Source organism: Cinclus cinclus, chromosome 2 (genome assembly GCF_963662255.1).
Source record: "Cinclus cinclus chromosome 2, bCinCin1.1, whole genome shotgun sequence".
NCBI lineage: Eukaryota > Metazoa > Chordata > Aves > Passeriformes > Cinclidae > Cinclus > Cinclus cinclus.
The window spans coordinates 99236105-99259330 of NC_085047.1; the positions used below are offsets into that span (position 1 = coordinate 99236105).

The 23226-nt window shown below is 39.0% G+C and overlaps 1 protein-coding gene across 1 annotated transcript in view; it reads left to right on the forward strand.

The window, feature by feature from the left end:
* The first annotated feature begins 4854 nt into the window (after positions 1–4854).
* Positions 4855–23226, forward strand: part of FRMPD4 (FERM and PDZ domain containing 4) — a 110604-nt gene continuing 92232 nt past the window's right edge. The window contains 3 exon segments of the mRNA XM_062515113.1: positions 4855–4964; positions 13371–13397; positions 13399–13452. Of these exon segments, the coding sequence (XP_062371097.1) occupies positions 4927–4964; positions 13371–13397; positions 13399–13452 (119 nt within the window). The 5' untranslated portion in view covers positions 4855–4926.

Here is a 23226-nt window from a genome sequence, read left to right on the forward strand (position 1 = left end):
CCTGTATATGAGGAAGTACTATGAGAAACATCAATATGTTGAACAAGATGATTGCAGGACATTGAATATCCAAATGGTACACACAGTATTATAATGAGAACCCCCATAATAAACGTTCTGTATCTTCAGCCATCCACGAAAGTTGAAGCAGTTCAAGGGATTGATATAAAAGAAGATTAGAACATAATCCTTCCACTATTTCAATCCAACTGAGGAAATCCAAGGTAGATGCTTAAAAAGTTACTAATACCTAAAGAGAAATCATGCATAGAATATTAATATTTCAAATTATTTATATTTAGGAAATTCATAGGTCTCCATATGGTTTTACATACAGAGATTTTAAAGAATTTTGAAGATTTTTGTCAGAAACTGTGGATAATTTCAGTTTTTGATAGCCTGTGAACTAACAGATATTAAAGCAACACTGGGAGAAAATAAGGCACAGGAAAAAGTTGTGTTGAGAAGAAGTTTTCAAGGGGAGCTGCTTTGATGGGAACATTTTGGAAGATATGCCCCAACTTTGAACTGAATGTTGTGCCCCATCAGGCTCAAAATATGCTAAATACAATTGGGACATTCCATTTAACTGAGTGCATTCTGTCATGTCTTTGCCTAAGAACTATCCAAAGAATGCAGTTTTTGTTCTACTATTCATTTTTGCTGCCATGTGACCATCTGTGAGGCCATGAAGTAAGCAGAGATGAATCTGAATGGAAAAAAAATAGCTGCTAATTTTAAGGTGTACCAGTTTTCTTTCATTGGCACCGGAGCAACAGATTTGAAGCAGGAGATGCTGGGAGAATGAGGATACTGCTTTTGTGTCAGTGGCAGTTTATGCTGTTTCAAAATTATAGCCTGAGAGCTTAATCACTAGTTCAGGGAAGTGCTACATTTATAACAAAATTTACAGGCTTGGGCTATAGAGGTGGCACAGTTAAAAAGTCTGTCAAGATTTCTATAGTGAGGACCTATTGAGAGGAATCTCCAATTGCTGGTTAAAAAAAACAGGTTTTGGGCAATATTACATACTTATTGGTTGAGTCTGTAGATACTACTTTTTTTTTTTTTAACTGAATTTTTCAACTTATTTAAACATTTGTTTTTCCCATGTTTGAAAGAAGAAATGGTATTACTTTCTTCATTCACCATTAACACCATCCAAACTGCTGTGGACATTAGGCTTTAATAGTATGTTTTAAAATTCAAACTGTTCTAGTTTTGATCTTTAAAAAATAAGTGGATAACACTACAGATTTGCACTTCTTGTTATGGCATGTTTTATGCTGAGTATATTCTATATATCATATAAAGAACATATCACTGATATAGTGCAGGAGACTTTACATATGCTCTCATGCTTCAGGTCATTCCTCAAGCACAGGGCAGAAAAAAAGACTGACCTGAAGATGTTTGCTTTGGCAGAGCTAAGGCATTATCAATCAGAATGTCCCTCCACAGGGCACATTGATTCCTTACACACCACTTCAGTAATCACCACTTTGGTGATTTAATGAATTGATTGTTTAATATGAAGCAATTTGGAGAGATCAGGTTTCATATTTCTGCAGCAAGAATGTCAAAAGCAGGTTGAGGGGATATTTTAGCTAATCTGCCTTGTTTTCAGACCTCTGCTGGCATGATACTGGACTAGCTTTCACAGTGAAGTTTAACATCTAAGGACTGTGCTCCTAAAGGCTCTCCAGCAGCCAGTCCCTTTGCTGTGAGCAAGCAGGGAGGGTGGTGGACAGCAGGCAGTGAGCAACAGCAGTGCCTCTGCAGCCAGACTTGCTGAAGTAGAAGGTGCATTTTCTTTATCTTTTTAGTCTCTGTCAGTGTGCAAGTCTTCCACAAATCTAGGCAGTCTTGGTGTGCTCCTCCTTTGCCTGTGAAGGAATGAAATGACAAATGGTGATCAGTGAGCTGAGGGATATATCCAAGATCACCAGCAGGGAGGTAGGATTTGGACTGGGATCTTCCAGAGCCTGATGATCTTCCTCATCACTAAGGTATCCTCTTGACTTAAAGATTATCAAGATGCCTTTTCTCTTTCCCAAAGTGAAATGCCTGCCTTGCTTATCATTTCTGGCATTTCTTTCCTCTTTGCCATCTTTTGCCCTTCATAGTGGCCACTGAACAGAATTCTTGAAGACAAAGCAGAATTATGTTCAACAAGCAAAGGGACGTGTAGAAAAAAAAACCAGTTAACTTGCTCCTTTCTTCAGACTGTACAGGCAGCTGGGAATTCTAGTTACCTCTGAGCGTAAAGACCTTGCATTATTGTTATGGCATGAGTGTTTATTATTGAATTGCACAATAGCTGTAGGAAAAATTAAGTATTTTTCCCCTGTGGAGCCGCAGTGAATTTTCACACGTCTGATGTAAGTGTGTACAGTGTCTCAAGTGCTAATTTGTATCCCACTGATTGTAAGAAAGTCTGGAGGAGTAGATCAGATGTAGACATATTTATAGTTAAGTAGGATAGTTATTACCTGTCATATATGATACGGTTCTGACACCATTAATATTTTAAGGGCTCAAAGAAAGCTTTCAAGGGAATTAGATTTACCTTAAAATCCACTAATGTTATAATCCATACAAAGATAAGTCCTTAATTTGGATGCAGAGAGTTACAATATTGATTATCATCACTGTCCCATGTCCTACAAATTATCTGATAATTTGATGTACTTTACTTGGAAATTTAAATGTCACTGTATCCATTTAACAGATGGTGAAACTATAACACAGGGTTTGTGAAACACATCTAATTAAAATGAAAACTGTTAAATGGATGGGTATCCATGTATACAGTCTTGATAAAATAAAGGTTATGTTCTAGTGTATCTAGTTAACTGCAGTGGTTAGGATTCCAAATACTCTGAAGTGTTATTTGAAGTCTGTAGATGTAGTTAAGCTGACATTCTCACATTGTAGAATGGCTCCTGTCTAAAAGGGACCCTTTTTTGTCTCTCAAGCATATGGAGAAAAAGGAATGTTTATGCTCATCTTAACAAGAAACTGCATGAGAAAATGTTGAAAGTATTTTGGATTTGTTCCTTGTATGACTGTTTTCTAATAAATTCCTTGGATCAGAAATGGATTAGTTGCATTTATCTGGAGTACTGTAGAATATCTGACATTTATGTGTTTGATAACCCTTGAACTAATTTTTTTAAGAGTTCTAGCATTTTCAATATTAGACTTAAGCTGTGCCTTATAGCAAATACCAGTGTTTGAATATGCTCACATAAATGTTTTTCTACTCCTTCAAGATAGAGTACTTAATGTAATTGATAAACTAAATGATACCTAGCATCCCATTGCGATGCTCTACTTTACATGTAAATTATATTTTGAAGCACCATATTTTTTCTCAATTGTGATTAATCCTTGAAATGAAGGGGGAGGGCAAAGCAGCTAGTTTGTTTTTTAATGATACATTCCTCCTTTGGGAAAGATTAACTATGCACAACTTCATTGAATTTAGCAATTTACAATCAGTTATTGAGTTGTCCATGGAGACCAATTCTGTTTCTTCAGGAGAGTTTGTCAGGTTACACTGTGTTCTGTTTCTCTAAAGAAAAGTTCTTATGTCTCTATCTGTGGCAAGAGGTAGTAAGTCCTGTGTTACAGTTTGAACTTAAATAAATCTAGCACATAAAACTAAACTGTAATATATTTGATGGGTGGAGAAAAGACAGGAATGGGGAAGGCAACTAATTAAAAACATGTTCTTATTTTGTATGGTTTTGGTTTTCATGTCAAAATTTCAGACTGTATTCAGTGTTGGGTGCTCATTCCTATTTGCCTGTCTGTCCCACGCTCTTAGCTGGCCTTTAGCTTTGTTGGTTGCCCTGCATCCTCTTCCTCCTATTTCCCTTTTTCAGATTGTACATAGATATTAATGGCTTCAGTAATTTTGCTAAAAGACCTTTTTTTTTGTCCTCTGAACCTCTTAAGTCCCACAGGAGAAAGTGGGAATGTGCACTAATATCTAGTTTAATCCCTGCAAGTGTGGGGAAAAGCATGTGTGCAAACACTGGGGATTCCTGTGGGAAACTACGGCAGGTCCTTGCTAGCTGAATCTTTTATTGTATGGAGTCAGTAGAAAGTACCTCACAAAATATTTCAGATTAGTGGGGAAGCACTGTCGCTTGGGAGTGCTGCTGAGCCCTTCTTTGGGAGTGGGAATAATAGCAGAGAGTGCTGGAGCAGTGGGATATAACAGTATGTGGGCTCAGAGATGCTGCAGCCTTTTAAAGGTTATTTGGTAGGAGAGATAATGGATAATGATCAAGTGCAACAAGATTTTATATTCAGTCAATTTAGCATGTTATGCAGCAGTGTCATGGCCTTCCTTCATTCAAGCAAAAGAAACAAAAAATGTTTTCCTAGCCATGCACCTTCTTGTGCCAGGTGTTGCACTGTGTGTGTGATCTGCAGTGATGCAGTGGGTGGTTTGGTTTGATGGATTTTTTTCCCACTACAACTGTGATGAGAGCTGGCATTTGAACACGGAATGGTGATGAATGAAAGTGCTTCCCCTTCCATTTATTTCAGCTACTGAAAATTAGCACTGCCTATGTGGGACTGACGGAGAATAAAAAATTCACCAACCAAAGGTTTGAAGTCAGACTGTTAGAAATGACAGCCTATCTTTTTACTGACTGAAAGAATATCATAAATGTAAATAGATCTGCTAACTTCTGTTTCCTTGCCTGGGTTTTGACTCTGTATTTCACAACTATGAAAGTACTTGGATGTCAAGTGAATCATATGAAGTACAAGAGAGAAATAACTTATTTTCCCCTGTCTTTTCCCCTCTACGCTTTCCAAAATTGCAGCCACAGGAATAAGTCTTCAGGCTGGCCTCACCCTTCAGGGACCTGGAGTTTGAACCAGGGGACACCTTATGGATGGGAGATGACGGCAAACAGAGATGGAAGAGACTACTTCATCAGGTAAGTGGGCTGTGCCGTGTGGGGCACAGCACTGCAGCCCTGCTCCCAGCTGTATCGCCTTGGAATCCCAATTCTGCTTCAGCCCTACATGGTTAATGTTTGCTGGTTTGATTTATGGCACAAGGATAGCTCAGACTGTGCTTTCTGCACTTTGCTTTGGTACTTGGTTACTTCATTTGCTCAAGAGAATGTTGATAATATAAGGACCTGTAATTCTTTGAGAATTACAAGTAAGGTCATTAACAAAAGATAAATAAAAAATTAAAATGCCATGTTTAAAGAATGAGGCAGGTCAGTTCTGACTGAGACTTCCCACTCTTCTCTGTCTCTGCCATGTTGATGCCTTAGGATTTAGCGTTCATATTTTTCAGATCCTGTACTGCTTTAGTGTATAACTCTAAAACTCCACAGGCTGTCAGCTACTGTTCTTCCATTTTATTCAGACAAAACAATTCCTCTCTAGGCCTGAAACTCAAGGACATCTTATTGTCTGAGGCCTGGAGAGATGTAAACAACAGTGAAGTGGGGGGTGGAAACTTGGAGTAAATTACTTCATTGCCTGAAACTGTAATTGGAGGATTAACCCCCGATATGTAAACGGACCAAACTTTCAATTGCATGGAAGACTTGTGACCATTGTCCATCTTGGATGAAGCCCCTTGGTGGCTTTTGACTGCCCAAAGTGTACCTAGTGAAGGCCTTTAATAAATACCCACTTTTATTCTCTTAATTTAATTTAGCCTCTGTTTTAGGTAGCCACTCCAAGGCATCAGTGTGAAGTCTTTTGGTTTGTCTAATATGTTCATTATACTGGTAATAAGAAAGTGTATGTTTGGATCCTGTATAGCAAATATACTAATTCTTAGCTTTCCCATATTTTTTACCTCTGGTTTTAAAAAAATGTCAACATGATATAATTGTAAACACAATTGGCTTTTCTTTTCCCCTTGTAAACTGTGCGTAATTATTCTTAAATCACTGAGGTGCCTTGGATAAAATACATTTTGCTGTTCCAACAAATGTATTCTTAGATGACTTTGGAACTTCACTAAAGAGGGGTGATAGTAGTGAGTTAGCATAACAATTGGCTGCTTGGCATTCCTTGCTTTAGCTTGCATTTCATTTTAAGGTTAGTGTTTTGATTCTGTTATTGTGAAATTCTGCATTTTTTAAATTATTATTTCATTTTTGTCTTTATCAACCTATTTAGAAACTTGCAGGTACTTGAAAAAGTCATGGATGAGAATTAAAATTCTTTTAACACTGAGTAGAAGGATCAAACATATTTTTAATTGACTGCTAAAAATCTTTAATTCTCTCAAGATCGTTCAACTGCAAAAAAAAGAATTTTAAGACTGAAGATCCCTGTTACCATGCTTTGCTTCCCTAGCCCTTTTGCCTACAGGGTCTGCCTTGGCTTCCTAGGAGGCATCTGCTTTTGGAGCCAAAGCAAAATTTGTAGCAGCCTGGTGACCTGAAGGCTTTCAAGGTTTAGAGCAATTTCAGACCTGTCCAAATTGGAACAAATTTTCTGGGTTAATGAGGGCTCAGAAGCTGACTTTGAAATGTTGTTTTCTTGCTCCAGGAAGTATTTGTCATGCTTTGGATGTCTGAAAGATGGACAATGTGAAGCTGAATGCCAGGCACAGTGTAATTGTATTAGCATAGGTTTTCTGCCTGAATTCATTAGGCTTGTCAGGAAGTATAGGTGAGCCTCCAAAGTACTGTGCAGATGCCAGACTGTTGTTTCTGTTACTCAAGTTAGTGAAGATACCTGCATGTCTCATTCTTATTTTCTGTAGACTGTTGGTATGTTCTTGCCTGCGTGAATGGGATTCATTTGAAGGATTAATATCCTGATTCTGAGGACAGGCACTACATTTGATTGCTCCTCTTTTCTCAGTGGTCGCATAATGGGATTCTGCACTTGTGTAGCTGTCAACAGCTGTAGCTTACAAAATGCAGTGCCTTAGTACTCATTAATTTTGCAATTTGGGAATGTTTACTAATCCTCTTTAGCTAATGATTATTTTGTTTATTTTTTTCTGGAATGGCTTTTAGTACCTTAAAATGCCACATCCCTTTCTTAAATTAAGAAAACTGCATCTAGGACAAAAAAGAATTCCGTAACAGGGAGTGCCAAATCATGCCTTGATTAATATTACTCCTGTGGTTGTTTTGTTGTTGGGGTGGTTGTTTTGTTGTTGTTTTTTTTTTTTCTTATGCTCTTACAAGGTGCTTGCTTTTCATTCTCTTTTGGGCTCTGGTCTTTTTTCCATTTCTCTGTGTGTGTGGATGGCAGAGTACATTGAGAAAAATAGTCTGCTCTGAGAGGTAATGAGCATGAGGCCTCTGTGGAAACTGATCTGTAGAAGCCTTTGATGTTTTGTGCCATTCTTTCCAACCCACCAGAATCTCTGAGCAGTTTCAGGTGCAAGTTGAACTATATACCTACACATTGCATGGTTTATAGCACACATTCCTGTAGCACATATTCATACAGTAGCAAATGTTTTAAAGCATCAGCATTGGCTGTAGCATGTGCACAAAAGTGCTTCTAGACAAGTTATGCATCTTGCATTTGATGATGCTTCCCAGGAATGCATGAAGAGCAGTACTTTTAGAAACAGAACAAAACTGTTTGGAACTACATACTGCTGCACTGAGTCACCAGCCATCAACCATTACTAGGGAACATCAGCCCAAATGGCTACTAGAATGTGACTGGCTAGTTCCATTACATGCATCTTGGTTTTAGAAGAATGACCAAAGACTAAATAGAACCAGTGACTTGCCAGTGCTTCCTCTGTGGAGTTGTACATAGTATCTGTCCTTACAGTGACTGTCATTTGGCAGAGGAGCTCTCTCTGGCTTTCCAAACAATTGTTTTTGCAAATACTACATGAGACTGTATAAATAAAAACAGAATTTAATTTTCTTTCCTTCATTTTCACACCTCGATTTTAGGAATGATATAGTGAGGTGGTTGTTGACAGTTATTCCAATAAAGACAGGAGAGAGATCAGCTAGATTTCATTTTTTATTGTCTCTAAGCCTTTTTTATTGCCGTGGAGATTATGCAGATTAACAAATTGCATCACACTGAAAGAGAAAAAACAATTCAAATACTTTGCTTGGTTTTGATTAAAGATGTATAAGCCAGGTATATCATAATGAAATGTATGCATGAGCTCTGTACAAGGAAGTAACATAATTCATAGGGACATTAACTGCTTTTTAATTAAATAATTTGCTTTGTGCCATATGTACCTATCCATTCAACTGCAAGCAGACATATTGTAATTTTGAAATTGTGAGAGGAATAGAGAATCCAGGAGAATCTTCTGGTGAAATGAAATGTAATTATATAGTGTTGGTGCAAATGTTTTAAGGGATGAATGGGAAGAGATGTTTATTCTTTCTGCTGCAGCAAATTTGATTTCTTTCAAATCTCTGAAAGCCCTTATGACATGAGAGCAATCGGGGGCATCTTCCATCATCAGGCAGTGCTTTTGTAAAAGTGTGAGAAGAGCCTCTTATCAAAATATTTTCAGATGTTGCTAACATCATTTGGTATCTCTTCTGTACAGAGAGCACAACCAGGGTCATTTTGCAAACCTCTAAAATATTTTTTCTTAAGTTTAGGCCATGGCAAATTGAAGTTTCAGAACTTCACCCATTCCCTTTTAACTTGCCCCTTTTACTTGAAATAGCATTATGAGATAAGTAATACATTTCAGTATGGGAGAATGGCAATCATTTAGTATTCTCCCAGTGTATTTCTGTACTCCACAAGCTGTATCAAGCTGGACTTCTAATATTAAATAATTTGAATATGGTATATTTTACCACTTTAAAATTCTAAATGTTTTATTTGCATCTATTATATATGCTGTGTAGTATATGATTATGAGAAATTCTGTAATGTTAATTTGAATAAAAACATGACACTTATTAAAAATGGTTTTGTGTGAATATAGTATTCTAGAGAGATAGTATGTGGAGCAGAAGGTTTTGGCTAAATTTGTGTACAAAAGGTTTAGCCTCACGGCAGTTTTAGGTCCTTATTTTTGCCATTGCTGTGATTTTACTGATTTTTGGACCTATACATTTTTTTCCTTTCCCTTGTGGAAATCTGGCTGCTTGTCAGATCTGGAGAGAGGTTGATAGATGGAAATAAAGAGACAAAAGTGAATAAAAAGTTAATCTTATGGAGAAAGCAATAAATTTTATGTCTGTTTTCCTCTAAGCTGATCCTTTGCATGGTCTGATGAAGTTGCAGAATAGCTTATCATGGAAGAATCCTCTGCAGGTCAGCCTATCCAGCTTCCTGCTCAGACCATGGCTAATACCAGGTGATGAGCAGCATTGCTGCCATACTGAAATATCTGACTGGCTTGAGAAAAGGGTTGCAACAGAGTTGTATTGCCTTAAGATGCCTGGCAACTGCACTTTAAGGTACAAGTTGAAGCAACAGTCACTGCCTTCAAAAGTCATACCTTTTTGATTCCTATTGATGTTTAGTTGCTAAGGAATGAGATACTTTGGTATTTTCATGGACTTAGTTTCTGTCATTCAAATAAAGGCCAGAGAATGTGAAATAAAATTATCTGAAAGGAAACGTAGCCCTTCTCATGTGAACTTAGAATAACACTGGTTCCTATAAGGTGTAGTTAGTTATTAGGTACTCAGGACAGAGGGGTCTGTTAAGTCAGTTTATTGCAAGAGGTGCTATTGGTTGTGTTTGCTTTCTCTTGCATTATTGTTTTTATTTGTTGTGTTTACTTATTCTTGCTATTGCCTGGGAGAGGATGATAGGGTCCTTCTGTGATTCCACTTTGGTTTGCTCCCTACTTGACTCCAAGGACCCTGACCATCTGTACTTTGTGCATATTAGCTTTCCTCTGTGCTCCAGACTGGAACAAACTGAGCAAACAGTTGTGATCCCAGGCAAGAAATTAAAGGAAGCACACCCAGAGGTCAAAGCCTGCAGCATTATTACTGCTTGGTTTGAAACCACAGGTCAGACTCCAGAGTGCTCAGTAGAACTGGGAGAGTACTACTTGTCAAAAGTATTTCTGAATTTTATTTATGTTAATACAACATGGTTGCTAGAGCAGTTGAAATGACTGAATGACCCACATAGAGGATGAGGGAAACTCTTGAGGATGTAGGATACTTGGACTTCAGTAAAGTCTTCGATACTGTCTCCCATGGCATTCTCAAGGAAAAGCTGGCAGCCCACATATTGGACAGGTGCTCTCTTGACTGGATTAAAAACTGGCTGGATGGCTGAGCCCAGAGAATAGTAGTAAATCCAGTTGGAGGCCAGTCATTAGTGGGGTTCCTCAGAGCTCAGTACTGGAGCCAGTCCTATTTAATATCTTTATTGATGATCGCAATGAGGAGATCAAGGGCACCCTCAGCAAGTTCACGGACGACACTAAGTGGGGTGAGAGTGTGGATCTGCTGGAAGACTCTGCAGAGGGGTCTGGACAGGCTGGATCAATGGGGTGAGGCCAGCAGTGTGAGGTTCTGTTGAGGAATACACTCGGTGTGGGTAGCTCAGTGTGCGCTGCAGTGTGAGCTGCAGGTTGAGCTCTGTGGGGTGGGAGCTGGCACTACAGGCAAGAGGCCATGAGCTGCCAACCCTCTGCATAACAAAGGGCACAGGGACCTGTGGCTCGGCCAGGTGACTGGACACTTAGAGACACAGCAGGAGCCAAGGATCCCAGACATCCCTGTGCTTAGACCGTAAGGATATAAAAGCCCAGGTTTCCTTTTTTTCAGAGTCCCTCCTCAGAGGCATCCAGCTCAAGCTGTTATTTTGTTATTGCACCAAGATTAAATTATTCCAAGCATCAAGACCTGTGAGGCCCTGCTATGGGAAACTCGGGGTCGAACTGGTAAGGAAACCTGGTCTGACTGAGTGTGGGGTGTGTAGCTGTGAAGGGGCCTTGGTCCCAGCTTAGGTGGTGTGAATGTGACAGAGTGACTCCTGGATGGTCAGACCAGGACAGTGGAATAAATCCAAGTTGCTGGCTCCTGCACTTCAGTCACAACACTCCCTGCAGCACTGCAGGCTTAGGGAGCGTGGTTGGAAAGCAGGCCAGTAGAAAAGGTCCTGAGGGTGTTGGTTGACAGCAGGCTGAGCATGAGCTGGTGTGTGCCCAGGTGGCCAGGAAGGCCAACAGCATCCTGGATTGCATCAAAAATAGTTTGACCAACCGGACCAGGGAAGTCATTTTCCCCCTGTATTGGCCACTGGTGAGGCCATACCTCGGATCCTGTGTTCAGTTCTGGGCTCCTCACTTCAAGAAAGACACTGAGGTGCTGGAGTGTGTGCAGAGAAGGGCAACAGAGCTGGTGGAGGGTCTGGAGAGTCGAATCATACGAGGAGCAGCTGAGGGAGCTAGGATGTTTAGCCTGGAGAAAAGGAGACTTCATGGAGATATTACTGCTCTTCTCAACTACCAGAACAAAAGTTATAGCAAGATGAGGGTTGGCCTCTTCTCCCAAGCAGCTAGTGACAGAATGAGAAGACATAGCCTCAAGTCTCAAGCTGCACTAGGGGAAGTTCAAGTAGGAAGAATTTCTTCATGGAAAGGGTTTTTAAACATTAGAACAGACTACCCAGGTGGAGTTACCATCTCTGGAGGTGTTCAAGATATGACTCTACATGGCATTTAGTGCTATGGCCTAGTTGACAAGGTGGTAATTGGTCAAAGGTTGGACCTGGAGGTCTTATCCAACCTAAATGATTCTGCGTCACATCATATTTTGATATCCTGAGCGCCTTGTTGTTTGCTAGTGCTTTTGAATTTAGTGTCAAAAAAATATTTTAGACTTCTTCCCGGTGTATCTGGCAAGCTTAATTCTTTTCTCTAAGGTATGTTATCCTGTATATATAAACTCCATGATTTTTGGCTTGTGAAATCATTACATTTAGGTTGTCCTTGTTTGGCTTAGTAGCTGTGCTATTCCTGAAACATGAAATTCTTAAATGTCAGCTTTTGCCCTGTACAGAAAAAGTGGTAATGTGTTTGTGTTCTTTGATAACTAGTGTAGCTCACAGCATCCTAAATTCACAAGGCATACATGGTAGAATATTTCTTTGCAATAAAACAATGTTATGATATTCTTCTATACTCAAATACTTACCTAAATTTTCTTTAGTAATCTACATCTTATTCTTTTAGTGCCTGCTGTGCTCAGAAGAGGAACTCAGTTGTGTTTTCTAAAAGTTTACCTCTGCTCATGTTGCATGCATCCTGTGTGGCCTATGTGCTTCTCCTTGTACACCCAGATCTAATAGCTGGGCAGCAATGTGGAATGACACAACACAATCATTGATGATATTAATGGCCTATCAATCAAGCATCCTGCTTATTAAGGACCACTAATTTATACCAGATGCAAAACTGAGGCTTGCAGCCTGCTAATCAGTTTACTTCAAAATAAATAAACACGGAAGATGATCAGACCATTCAGCTTTTTTTTATTTTTTAATTACTGTTTTCTTTTGTTACATCTAGCCTATCCCAACATTCTTGAACATATGTTCTGTAGGTGTTTGCTTTGTTGGAAGGTTTTGAAAACCATCAACAGATATAAGCAAAATATAGTGAAAGCCTTGATTGTTGTTAGTATGTTGTTCATCTTCCCGGGTTTTGAAATGGCTGTTGTTATTTTACCTTAAAACTACCATAGTGCATAAAGCCATAATGAAAGTTTGAAGTTGCAGGAACCACCTTCTGCCCTGTAGGTGTGACATTATATAGCACTTTACTGAGCACATTGCATCCTTTCATCTAAGTACAAAAACAATGTTGACTGGGTTCACGGGGGATTTATGTGACATTCTCAAAAATAAGAGCAGCACAGCTGCTGCTGTTTCGTTCATGAGGGCACTCACCACTTGTGCAGGGCACCTTTCCTTGGGGTGAGGGCTGTGAACAGCCCGTGTGCTGGTTCAGTGCCTCAAGCCAAAGGCTGACTGCTGTGCACCTCCTCAGGCATCTCCGCTCCCAGGTGAGATGCCAAGGGGAAAAAAGGCAGTGGAATCATACTCTCTGGCCCACTTATTCCTGAGTCCCTAAAAGGGACATCCAATGAGATTGAATGGCAGGCAGTTTAAGTGTGATAAAAATAGTACAACCTATATAATTAGCAAATAGAACTCTCAGCTACAGGTTACAGTAAAGCCTAAAATGCTTCATAGGATTCAAGTATACATTTGCAAAGTACATTTGTAATAAGACTTTCACTATTAAATTACATAGGATTAAAAAAAAATTAGAGCAGATACAAAATCTTATGTTTCAGACAAGCGGGTGAGTCAGCTGCTGACTGCCTAGGGCTAGGACGAAACTTCCTGTATTAATCAGGTTATTCTATAATTACAAGGTTTCTTGCACCTTCCTTTGAAGCGGGTACTGAGTGCTGTCAGAGAAAGAATACTGGACCAGGTGGACAACAGGTCTGATTGGTATGGCTATTTTTGATTTTTTTCTATCTCCTTTATGTTTTTTTTCTTTTAATTCCCTTGTCACTAATATGGATGGTTGATAAGAATAGTGTGCTATTAGAGAAAGAGTGCTACTCTGCTTCTTTCAGACTGCATACAAATTTGCTTTCTGTTGCTAAGGGTTTGACCTACTCAAGGACAGGATCATATGGTGGAAGGGGGAGTGGATCTAGAAAAGATGAGCTGCAGCAGGGAAACACAAATGCAAGTGACTGTTTAAAGCAAACCTGAATAATTAGAAAGGAGCAGAAGGAAAATTATATAGCAACCTGTTTATGTCAGTGGTTTGCCTAGAGACTACTTGGGTATGGTGAAAAAGAGAGTATTGCTAAATCAGCTCAACCTCCTGAAAAGGGAGGATGATTTAACAATTGTCCTTCCTTTGCAAAGTGATGTTGCTCTAGCCGTAAGTATGACAGTCATAAATATGACAGACAAAGTGATGTTAATACTGGCTGGGATAAATCGTTGTTATAATGGAGGGTATGATAGCAAGGACATGACTGCTTGTGGGGTTGTTTTGTTTTAATTAGAGCATGGAAAAATGGAGAGTTCATTGCATTGCAAGGCAGCTGTACCTAACCTGGTTAGTGTGCTGTAACTGGGGAGCTAGTCACAGCAGTGTGGTTCCCTCCCTCTTTTCTGCCTTGCAGTTTTTGAGTCCCCTCTGCACACACGTAGAACCCTTACTGACTGAACCAAGGGTATTTCTCAGACTGGAAAGGTGAGGGAGGTTATACAAGAAGGTGTGAATGTGGGTGAGACTCCACAGAAGAGAAGAAGCTTTTGCTCAGTCATTTGCCTTGGGTTGCCTGGATGTAATTACACCTAAGTGGAATACAGGGAATCACACTGTGGGCCTCTGCTACAGCAAATTCAATGTTTCTGAGCTAGTCCTCTGTATTTTCTCCAAACACAAACTGGATGGGGACACCATAAAATTCAGAGAAGTATTGCATCCTGAACACTGTTACTCTTGTGTTCTTGAAGGTGGATTTGGAAGGAATAATACTTCTGCAGCAGAACCTGTAAAGGAAAAAAAAAATCCAAGTATCATAACCCAGGATTACAGAGTACATTAACATAGAGGTGCAAAGATTAAACCTGCAGTATTGTTGGAGTACACGGTGTTCTAGGTAGGTGTTTCATATATAATAACAGCAGCTCATCTGTGAGTTGCAGCATGTAAATGCTTTTGTAGAAGCATTGCTTTGGTACTCCAAGATACCCTTCCTGGGAGTGTAAAACAAATTAATTCTTGTAAAGATTTTGTGTGAGAACGATAGTCCCCACTGGAATTTGTTTTTTCAAGCATCTCTCTTGTAAAACAGTGGGGTCCCTGCAGAACTGGGATTAAAAGTGTCAATTTCTGGTTCTGCAAAGCCATGCAAGTGTTTGGAAGAGTGGTAGTGGTTTGTAAGAAGCTAAGTCTTACCTTGGGTCACATGCTAGAAACCAAATTGATTCAAGCACAGAGACTCTGCATATAAAATAAAACCAGGCTATGTAAAAATAAAGAGGGGAATACAGCCCTAGAAACACCTAAAAGGTGTTTTCTGCAGCATGTACATGGGGCCTTGGTGGTGATGAGCTTGAAAAATTAAATAAGGCAAAGCTGTCTGGTACTTGGTGATGGAACTTCCCTTAGAGCTGCAGTTACAACATTGAGGGGAAAATGTGCTGGAGCTGGATTATAGAGCCAAAAAAAAAAATAAATAAAGGGATGAGAGTTAGCACACTATATCTATATTGCTGCTGTTTAAATAACACAGTTGAAGTTTACCGGTTCATCATGGTGTATGTACAGAATTTAAAATTAGTTACCTAATGTGTTATGCCATGCCAGGAAATACCATATTTCCAGCAGACATTCATATACTAAAGAACTGCATGCTGATGTATGTGAAAGCCAGCACTTAGGAAGCCTAATTCATCCTGTGGGATTAATTTGTCTCATATTAATATATTTACAGTTTTCTGTAAAGAAAATCAAGTATAAGCCTCCTGTGAAAGTTCTTGTCTGGATTGCTTTTGTAGATCAGGAAGATAATTTGTTTTAGAAAGACAAGATGTTACTACCAAAAGTTTACTGAATTTTAATTCTCGTTTAGTTTTCAATTGCCCTTCTTGCAATAAAATAGTGCCTAATTATACTCGAAATTCTCAGCTCCCAAATATATATAATTCTACAAATCCTCATATTTTGTATGTTGTCATATATATTAAGATTCAGGTAAAGAAACAGTTCAGATGAACTCAAATTAATCTAGTCACTGACAACATTATGACTCACTGCGATATTTTGAAAACCGTTTATCTCAAGTTCACTGAAATCCTGGACCGTTCCACAGAAGAACTTCAATTTAAAATAAACCAATCAAACTGTGTCGCTGCACAATTAAATATCTCCATGGTAACAGGGATTAAGCACATAAGGTAAAGACCTGCTGACAGTGCAGAGATTATTTCAAATTTCTGGCTCTTCCAGCAGTAGACAAATGAATTTATATTTTCTGTATTGAGCACTGGGAAACATAAAATGAAAGCAATTGAGCTACTTCTGTGGCATCTTGGGACCTCAGACAGTATATTCTTGACAGGGGAAGTAATTAGCTGGAATTACAAGTAGGAACTTAGCAGACAGATACAAATATGCATTTGCTCATGGGATTTATTTAGTGTTTCATAATTAAAACCTGGATAGGCATATTATTTAGGATACAAATAGCATGGAAACATCTTGCCATAATTTCAAAATTTAACAGCATAATAAAACCATTTTTCTTTTAAGTGATTTTAGGTTCACTTAGGAGAGGTTATTTGCAGCTCTGCTATCAAGTAATATTTTTAATGAGAAATGTACTTCTAAAGTTATAGTGCAGATAGACACACTGATATTCAGTGAAGACATAGGATGATGCTTTAATCAATCCTAACATCTTTCTGATTCTCTCTGACTCTATTCCTGGCTTTTTCATATGCATTTATAAAAGCTACTGGAAATGCACATCTGCTGGCATGTGTAGTTATCAGCTTTCAGTTATGTGGCTTACGGTTGGTTTGTTTTTCTTTTCTCAGATTGGCTTTTGGTTTGGTTCCTAGGGACATACAATGACTTGGAAGGGACCTTAAAGATCACTCAGTTCCAACCCACCTACCATGCACAGGGACACCTTTCACTAGACCATGTTTCTCAGTGCTGCATCCAGCCTGGCCTTGGAAACTTCCAGCAGTGGGTCATCCAAAACTTCTTTGGGCAACCTGTGTCTTCCAGTGCCTCACCATCCTCAGAGTAAACAATTTCTTCCTGATACCCAATCTAAATCTAGCTTCTTTCAGATTAAAACCATTGCTCCTTGTCCTGTCATTGAAAGCCCTTGTAAAATGTCTTTCTCCAGCTCTCCTGTAGGGCCCCTTAACATACTGGAAGGCTGCACTAAAGTGTCCCTGGACCCTTCTCTTCTCCAGACCGAACAATCCCATGTCTCACAGCCTGTCTTGATAGGAGAGTTGCTTGTCTGTCAAAATGTGGGAAGTGGAAGTGAGCTGCCCCCATGTGCAAGCAATTCATCCTGTAGCTCTTCATCCTGTATTAGGCAGATGTAAAATCTGCAGTGCTTTTGCATTCTGAACATTCTTTCAGTATTTTGAGCTCGCAGTATGTTGAGATGAAAGGTGTGGTGGCTTCCCACCACTAGTGCTTACTAGGTTGAGTTGGTCTTGGAATCATGCTGTTCTCATTCTTTGTGGCAGGATGGAATTCCACCCTTGCATAGCAGATAAGACACTTGGAAAACATTTTATGAGACCAGGTTGTCAGATAGACCCACAACTGTACCTCTTCACTTGGAATTAGAATTTACCTACTCTGTCAAGCTACATTTTGTTGTCTGCTTTTGATTATGGGAGTCTATACAGTCTTGGATGTCTTTGGTTCCCTGTTCATTTCAAGCCTAAACACAGGTCTCTGTGTTTAAAGAAACAGGTTTTTTAGCTATGCTCTTATGAAGACACATTGCTTCAATTATCCTAGTTGTCTGACACTCAGCTTTATGTTAGAATATTCTTCGTTGCCCGTTGAGGTGCAATTTCTTTTCTTTGCATCTTGGGATGAAAAATGTTTGTTAAAAATTCAAAATAAATATGTCAGATATATCGAAAAGTCATCATAACTGGTACATTCCTAAAGGAAGAGAAGAATACCCAGCACATTTGATAGGAATGAGTACAGAGTCTCTGTTTATGGCTGCACTCTTTAACCATTCAAAAAAAGCAGAAGACCATGTTAAAGTTAGCTCCTAGCATAAACATCCAACAAATGTAGAAGGAAGAAGTACTGAAACATTGATGAAACTAAAGGTAAACCAAAAAGTCAGGAGTATATGGAGGAGGTGTCTTAAGAAAAAGCTTCAAAGATAAAGGGACAGGTATCTGAGGGGTGCTGTATGAGATAACACAGTTCCTGGGCTGGACCAGGTGGGAACAACAGTTTTATCTGGGGTCTAAAGAGATACTTCATATTTCTGTTCATGTTTATAACCCCTTTTGTGCAGCATTTTCTTCTTGCTGCTGTGTTTATTAGTTTTGTTTAATCCAGTCAGTGCCTTGAGCTGGACAAAAAGCTGTGCCGATAAAAGACATTTTGGGGTGGACCATGAGGGGCTGATTCTGGCCGCTCATCACAGTGACATTCAGAGGTTTTGTGGCATGATTCTTTTTGCCAGCACCCAATGAAGATGCAGTTCCAGCCTGTTAACAGTGTCCTATCAAAGTATGAACTAATGATCTATCTCTGTGAAGGAAGGGGCATACTATTGGTGTTGCACACTGACAAGTTGCAATTTTCCAATCAGGAATTATTTTAGTTAAAATATACATATAAAAAAGTAGGGTATTCAGTGCCTTGAAACACAAGCCAAAATTGTGGCTATGTCTTGAAAAAGATTTGGTTCCCCAGAGTGTCACACTATGACTAGCCAGAAGTTTCCAAAAGGCTTTGAACTAGTAAGAGAAATCCCAACATCAGTATACTCAAGCTCCATTTAAGACAGTCCTGTTAGTTTCCCTGACTAGAATTAATTAACACGAGTGCCAAGCTAATGGGCAGATCATAGAAACAGCTGCTTTCATGGCATGAGCCTTCAGGAACAGTGTTCCTGAAGGAGGAACCCTATCACCTGAACATAATGTCTAATAGATGCACAGCTGGTTTCTCAGCCTGGCCTCTGTGACTTGCATAGGCAATTGAGCCCTGTGCTGAAAGCCTGGGCACTGTTACGGAGAGTGACAGGACAGAGCTTCGTGCCGAGCTGCTTGGAGAGGGAGGTTTGGTTGGATGGCTTGATTTTTTTCAGTAAGCTTCTTTTCCAGCAAGCTGTGCTCAGAGTGAGCTGGAATATCCCAGACAGCCTTAGAAAGGATGTCATAACTGCCCATGCTCAAGATTTGGCAGTGTGAAATGGTTAGTCAGGATAGCTTAATGGTTAGGTTAATGGTGCTGTTGTTTGAGTTCAAATTTAAAGAATTGATCAGCTGAACCTCCAGAGAAATTTGCTAAAAAAGAATTTGGTTTTTGGTTAATGGAGTTCTTTTTTTCATTATTGTTTTGTTTGATTGGTTGGTTTTTTGTTTGTTTGTTTTTGTTTTGTTTTTGTGGGTTTTTTTGTTGTTTTGGGTTTGTTTTTTTTTTTTTTTTTTTTGGTTGGTTGGTTTTCTTTTGGTCTTTTTGGTTTAGTTTTTTTGTTTTATTTTTTCTTTTTTGGGGGGGTGGGTTGTTTTTTCGTAGGTTTGGGTTGGTTTGGTTTTGGTTGTACTTTTTTTTTTTTTTTTTGTCCATACCAGGGGAGCACACATACATCTCTTGCACTTCTGTAGTGATTCTTGCTGATGCTAAGAATTGCAAAAAGTGTGTTGCATATTTAAATAAGAGTTTTTAATCATCTGGATTTATAGTCTAGTTTATAAATTCTCAAATCTTTCAGCAATTTTCATGCATGTACCTGAAAACTGGTATAAGAGAGGCATATTTAGCTGAATAACCACATCTGTAAAAACATTACAAAAAATCAACACGTGTAAGGGATGGTTAAAAGGACTGACCAACATTGAGAACTTCGTAAATATCAGAAACTAGAGGGCTGTAGTGAGGTTTGCAGAAGTGCAGCATGAATTATCCATATAAAAGAGGAATGGGAGACCTCTGGATTTTACTGTTTGTCTGGGTTCTTTACACAAAGACATGATTGAGGACTAATAACAAAATCTTCCCAATTATCTAAAAGTAATTGTTTAAATGACTGAGGAGAGGAATTGTTACATGTTAGCTGATTTGCTGAGATAAGTTCAAGTTTCATCTTTTGGTTATGTCACTGGAAAATGCTGTTGTAGAGATAGGGAAGTATTATTTATTGCAGCTAGACATGTTTGAGAGGGGGTATTCAAACTGTAAAAAATGCAGAAACTACTGTTAGAATGGCTTTGGTGAGGGAAAAATTTAGGGGAGACAAGATCACATAGATTTGTCTAATATAGCAAAAGTAAGAACTAGAGGGAATAAACACCAGGAAGAAGCAAGAAATGTTTAAAGCAAAGAGTAATTTGTTGCAAAAAACATGAAGGTGCTGTATATTCAAATTGAAAGAGGGAAGACTCTTAAAGATGAGAGCAATGGAGTTAATTTCCAAGTTTGCAGCCAGAACACTGGATTGAGTAACCCAAAATGTATTTATACTGATTAATAAATAATATTTAAAGGAGGATACAGGACACAGTTTATAAGATAGATTGTAAAAGAGCAAGGGTTTGGAGATGGTGGCAAACCAGATCATTCCCATTCCTGTTTTCCTGTAAGTCAAGTGACACTTCTTTCTTTAGCATGTGGAACATGAAATCTAAGCAACACTTTTTCAAAACAGACTTAATCCACTATATGTCCTTAGAACCTTTTGCAAATATTAATGAAACATATCTAATTATCTCTTTCAGACAGATTACTCATGGCAATTTAGATTGCCATATAAGAGTGGAATGAAAATCAGTGGTTATAGTTACCATATGGGTAATAAAAATACTTAAATGGGATGATATTCAGGGAGATGATATCACTTGACCAGACTTTTGGAAAACTGGATAAATGTTCTTTTCTAAATGCTGTCACAGAATGATGAATAAGTCTATTTTAAAAAATGCTTTCATTGAAAGATAGGAAAGGAAATATTTTTTCCTGAAGTGTTTATATGTAGTATCAGCAAAATGTTTTTCTTTTTCTGGAAAACGGGCATTGTCATCAATCTTATTAAAGAATAAAACATAAAAGTAGTCTGCAAATATAAGGACAAGTTAAAGTACTATTTCTTTCTGGAAGTTTTGAGTTTTATATTGTTTTCTTATAACAACCAGGATCAGTTATTAATTTCATCAGAATATACTGGTTGTCTTCTGCCCACCTATCAAAAAAAACAATTGCAGGTATCTGATACAATTTTTTTGAAGCAACATTTAGGGAATCCTTTTGCTCATGTGAACTTCTGAATAATTGTGGTAATATGTGTGGTATTTTTGTGTGAGCAGACTTTTGCTGCCAATAATAAAATGGTAGTGCTTTAGAAGTATGCTAGTTAGACAGCTCTTCAGAGAAGCAAAACCCAACAATTTGAATTCATTTGTCATGCGTATGGTACATGCATATGGTACACAAGCTGCCATAGCCTCCATAGTTCAGACAACCTGTTTAATAATCAACTTCCTTAGTCTAATGCTACAAGTTACCTTCACACAAGTTGTTCGTTTTGGGGTTTGATGGTTTTATTAGTTTGTTTTAAAGACTGTTTTTTATTTTTGCTGTTCAGTGTCAATAGCACACTTTTCCTGGCATGTAGAGACAGCAGTTTCCTTGAATAGGCTATCAGCAGTGGTGCAGCACAGATCCTACAGTACCTACCACAACTACCCAGTACAAGGAAATCCAGATATAAAATAGTGTCAAACAAGTGTTGGCACCGGAGCGACTGGCTACATATGTCCAGAATGTTCTGGTGGATATTTTACATGCTTCATCAGACCTCCTTTCTGGCTGGTTCAATGTCTCTTTCCCTTCTTATCTTAATGTATAGAATGCTAATGCTCCTTATGAGTTCTCAGACATATATATGCTATGGTTCAATTAAAGTAGAACCACTAAATTAATGCTAGCCAAATGTAGAAAATGTCTTAAGAGAGGTTTGAGTGGTGACCATCTAGCTCAGAGGGGATTCCTCCCATCCTGGTCTGACAGCACCAGCTGCTGCAGTCCCCTGTCCCCTGGTCCAGCTCCCCGTGAGGCTGAACATGACTGCACGCAAAAATGCTCTGGACTGGCACAGATGGCACCAGGATCATGCATACAGGCAACCAGTGCCTCTGCAGGCACCACATCCACACAAGCAGCCCACCCATGAACAAGACCAGTACAAACAGCCTGATCCTGTTCTTACCCATCAGCAGCTGGATCTTGCATATCGGGTGCTTGCTACTGGGACATGTATACATACCCATGCACGGGGTGCAGGAGTGGGTGTCACCAGTCACACCGATGGTCTTCCACACCGCAAACCCTTGTCTCTGGTCTCTCCAGTGCCACACTCCAGGTTACTTTTCCTCATTGGTTTCACTTCCATAACATCTGGACCTAAATTTGGTGTTTGTGAACCATCACCAAGATGCCATTACCTTTACATAGTAAGACCAATACAGTCCCCTTGGCACTGTTGGCCTTGCAAGTCCCATTCCCCAAGGATTGTCTGGGGTCCTGTCAAACGTGGTGTTCTTCCACAGGATCCCCCCTCAGCTGCCCATGACACCCAGCCAGCCCTCCCTGTGCTCTCTGTCACTTGTGGCACTTCTCACTCTGCTGTGTGCTACAGCCAGCTCTTTCTCTTGATGTGCTTTCTAGTTTTTCTTGGTTGACAGCTGCACCTTAATCTCTGTATGCATTAAAAAAAGAATCCATTATGAAAACAGAATAATGTGTGTGTTTACTGCATAGTCCCAAGAACTGCCAATTCCAAATTCTCAACTGCTGCAAAGAAAGGGGGGTACAATATATCCCAAGTTAGAAAAAGGATTTTGCTCTCCATTTTTCAGTAATGTTTGGCTTCTAATTTAGCATTACGACTATTGTATTTTAATTCTTTCTAACATTACTTCAGGAACTTTAATATTTTATTTATATGTGCTTTCTCTGCAGTAAATGAGGTTTTTTGTCTAAGTCAGATATCACAGACTAATAAAAAGCTATACTGCTCTGTAGGTGTTCCAAAATTTTGGAAAAACTTGAATGAAATTATTAAGTTTTTCATGCTCTCGTTCTTTTTACAAGGGCTGCTGAATGCCTTTCATCAGCAGATCTTTTTTAGCTATTTGTAACCTTACATGCTTTCCTTGACTGAGGCAAAAAGTTTTGTTCCCATCTCTTTTCTGAGACCTAATTAGTATTTTGAAAAAATATCTTCCCTTTCCTGGAGAAACAGAAGATGTTTTGCCAAAGTGCATTGCAAAGCTTCATTCCCAGTGTTTGAGACAGATGACCTATACATCCCCTTGCAACCAGGGATGTAATTTCTGTTGTGGCTGTGAAGTTCTCCCATGTTAAGAGCCTTCTGAAAATTTTGGAAATGGCCAGAAATACAGAAGAGGCAGCAGTGTTCATGCAACGTATCCAAAAAATATATCACATGGCTAAAAGGAAATATGCTGATA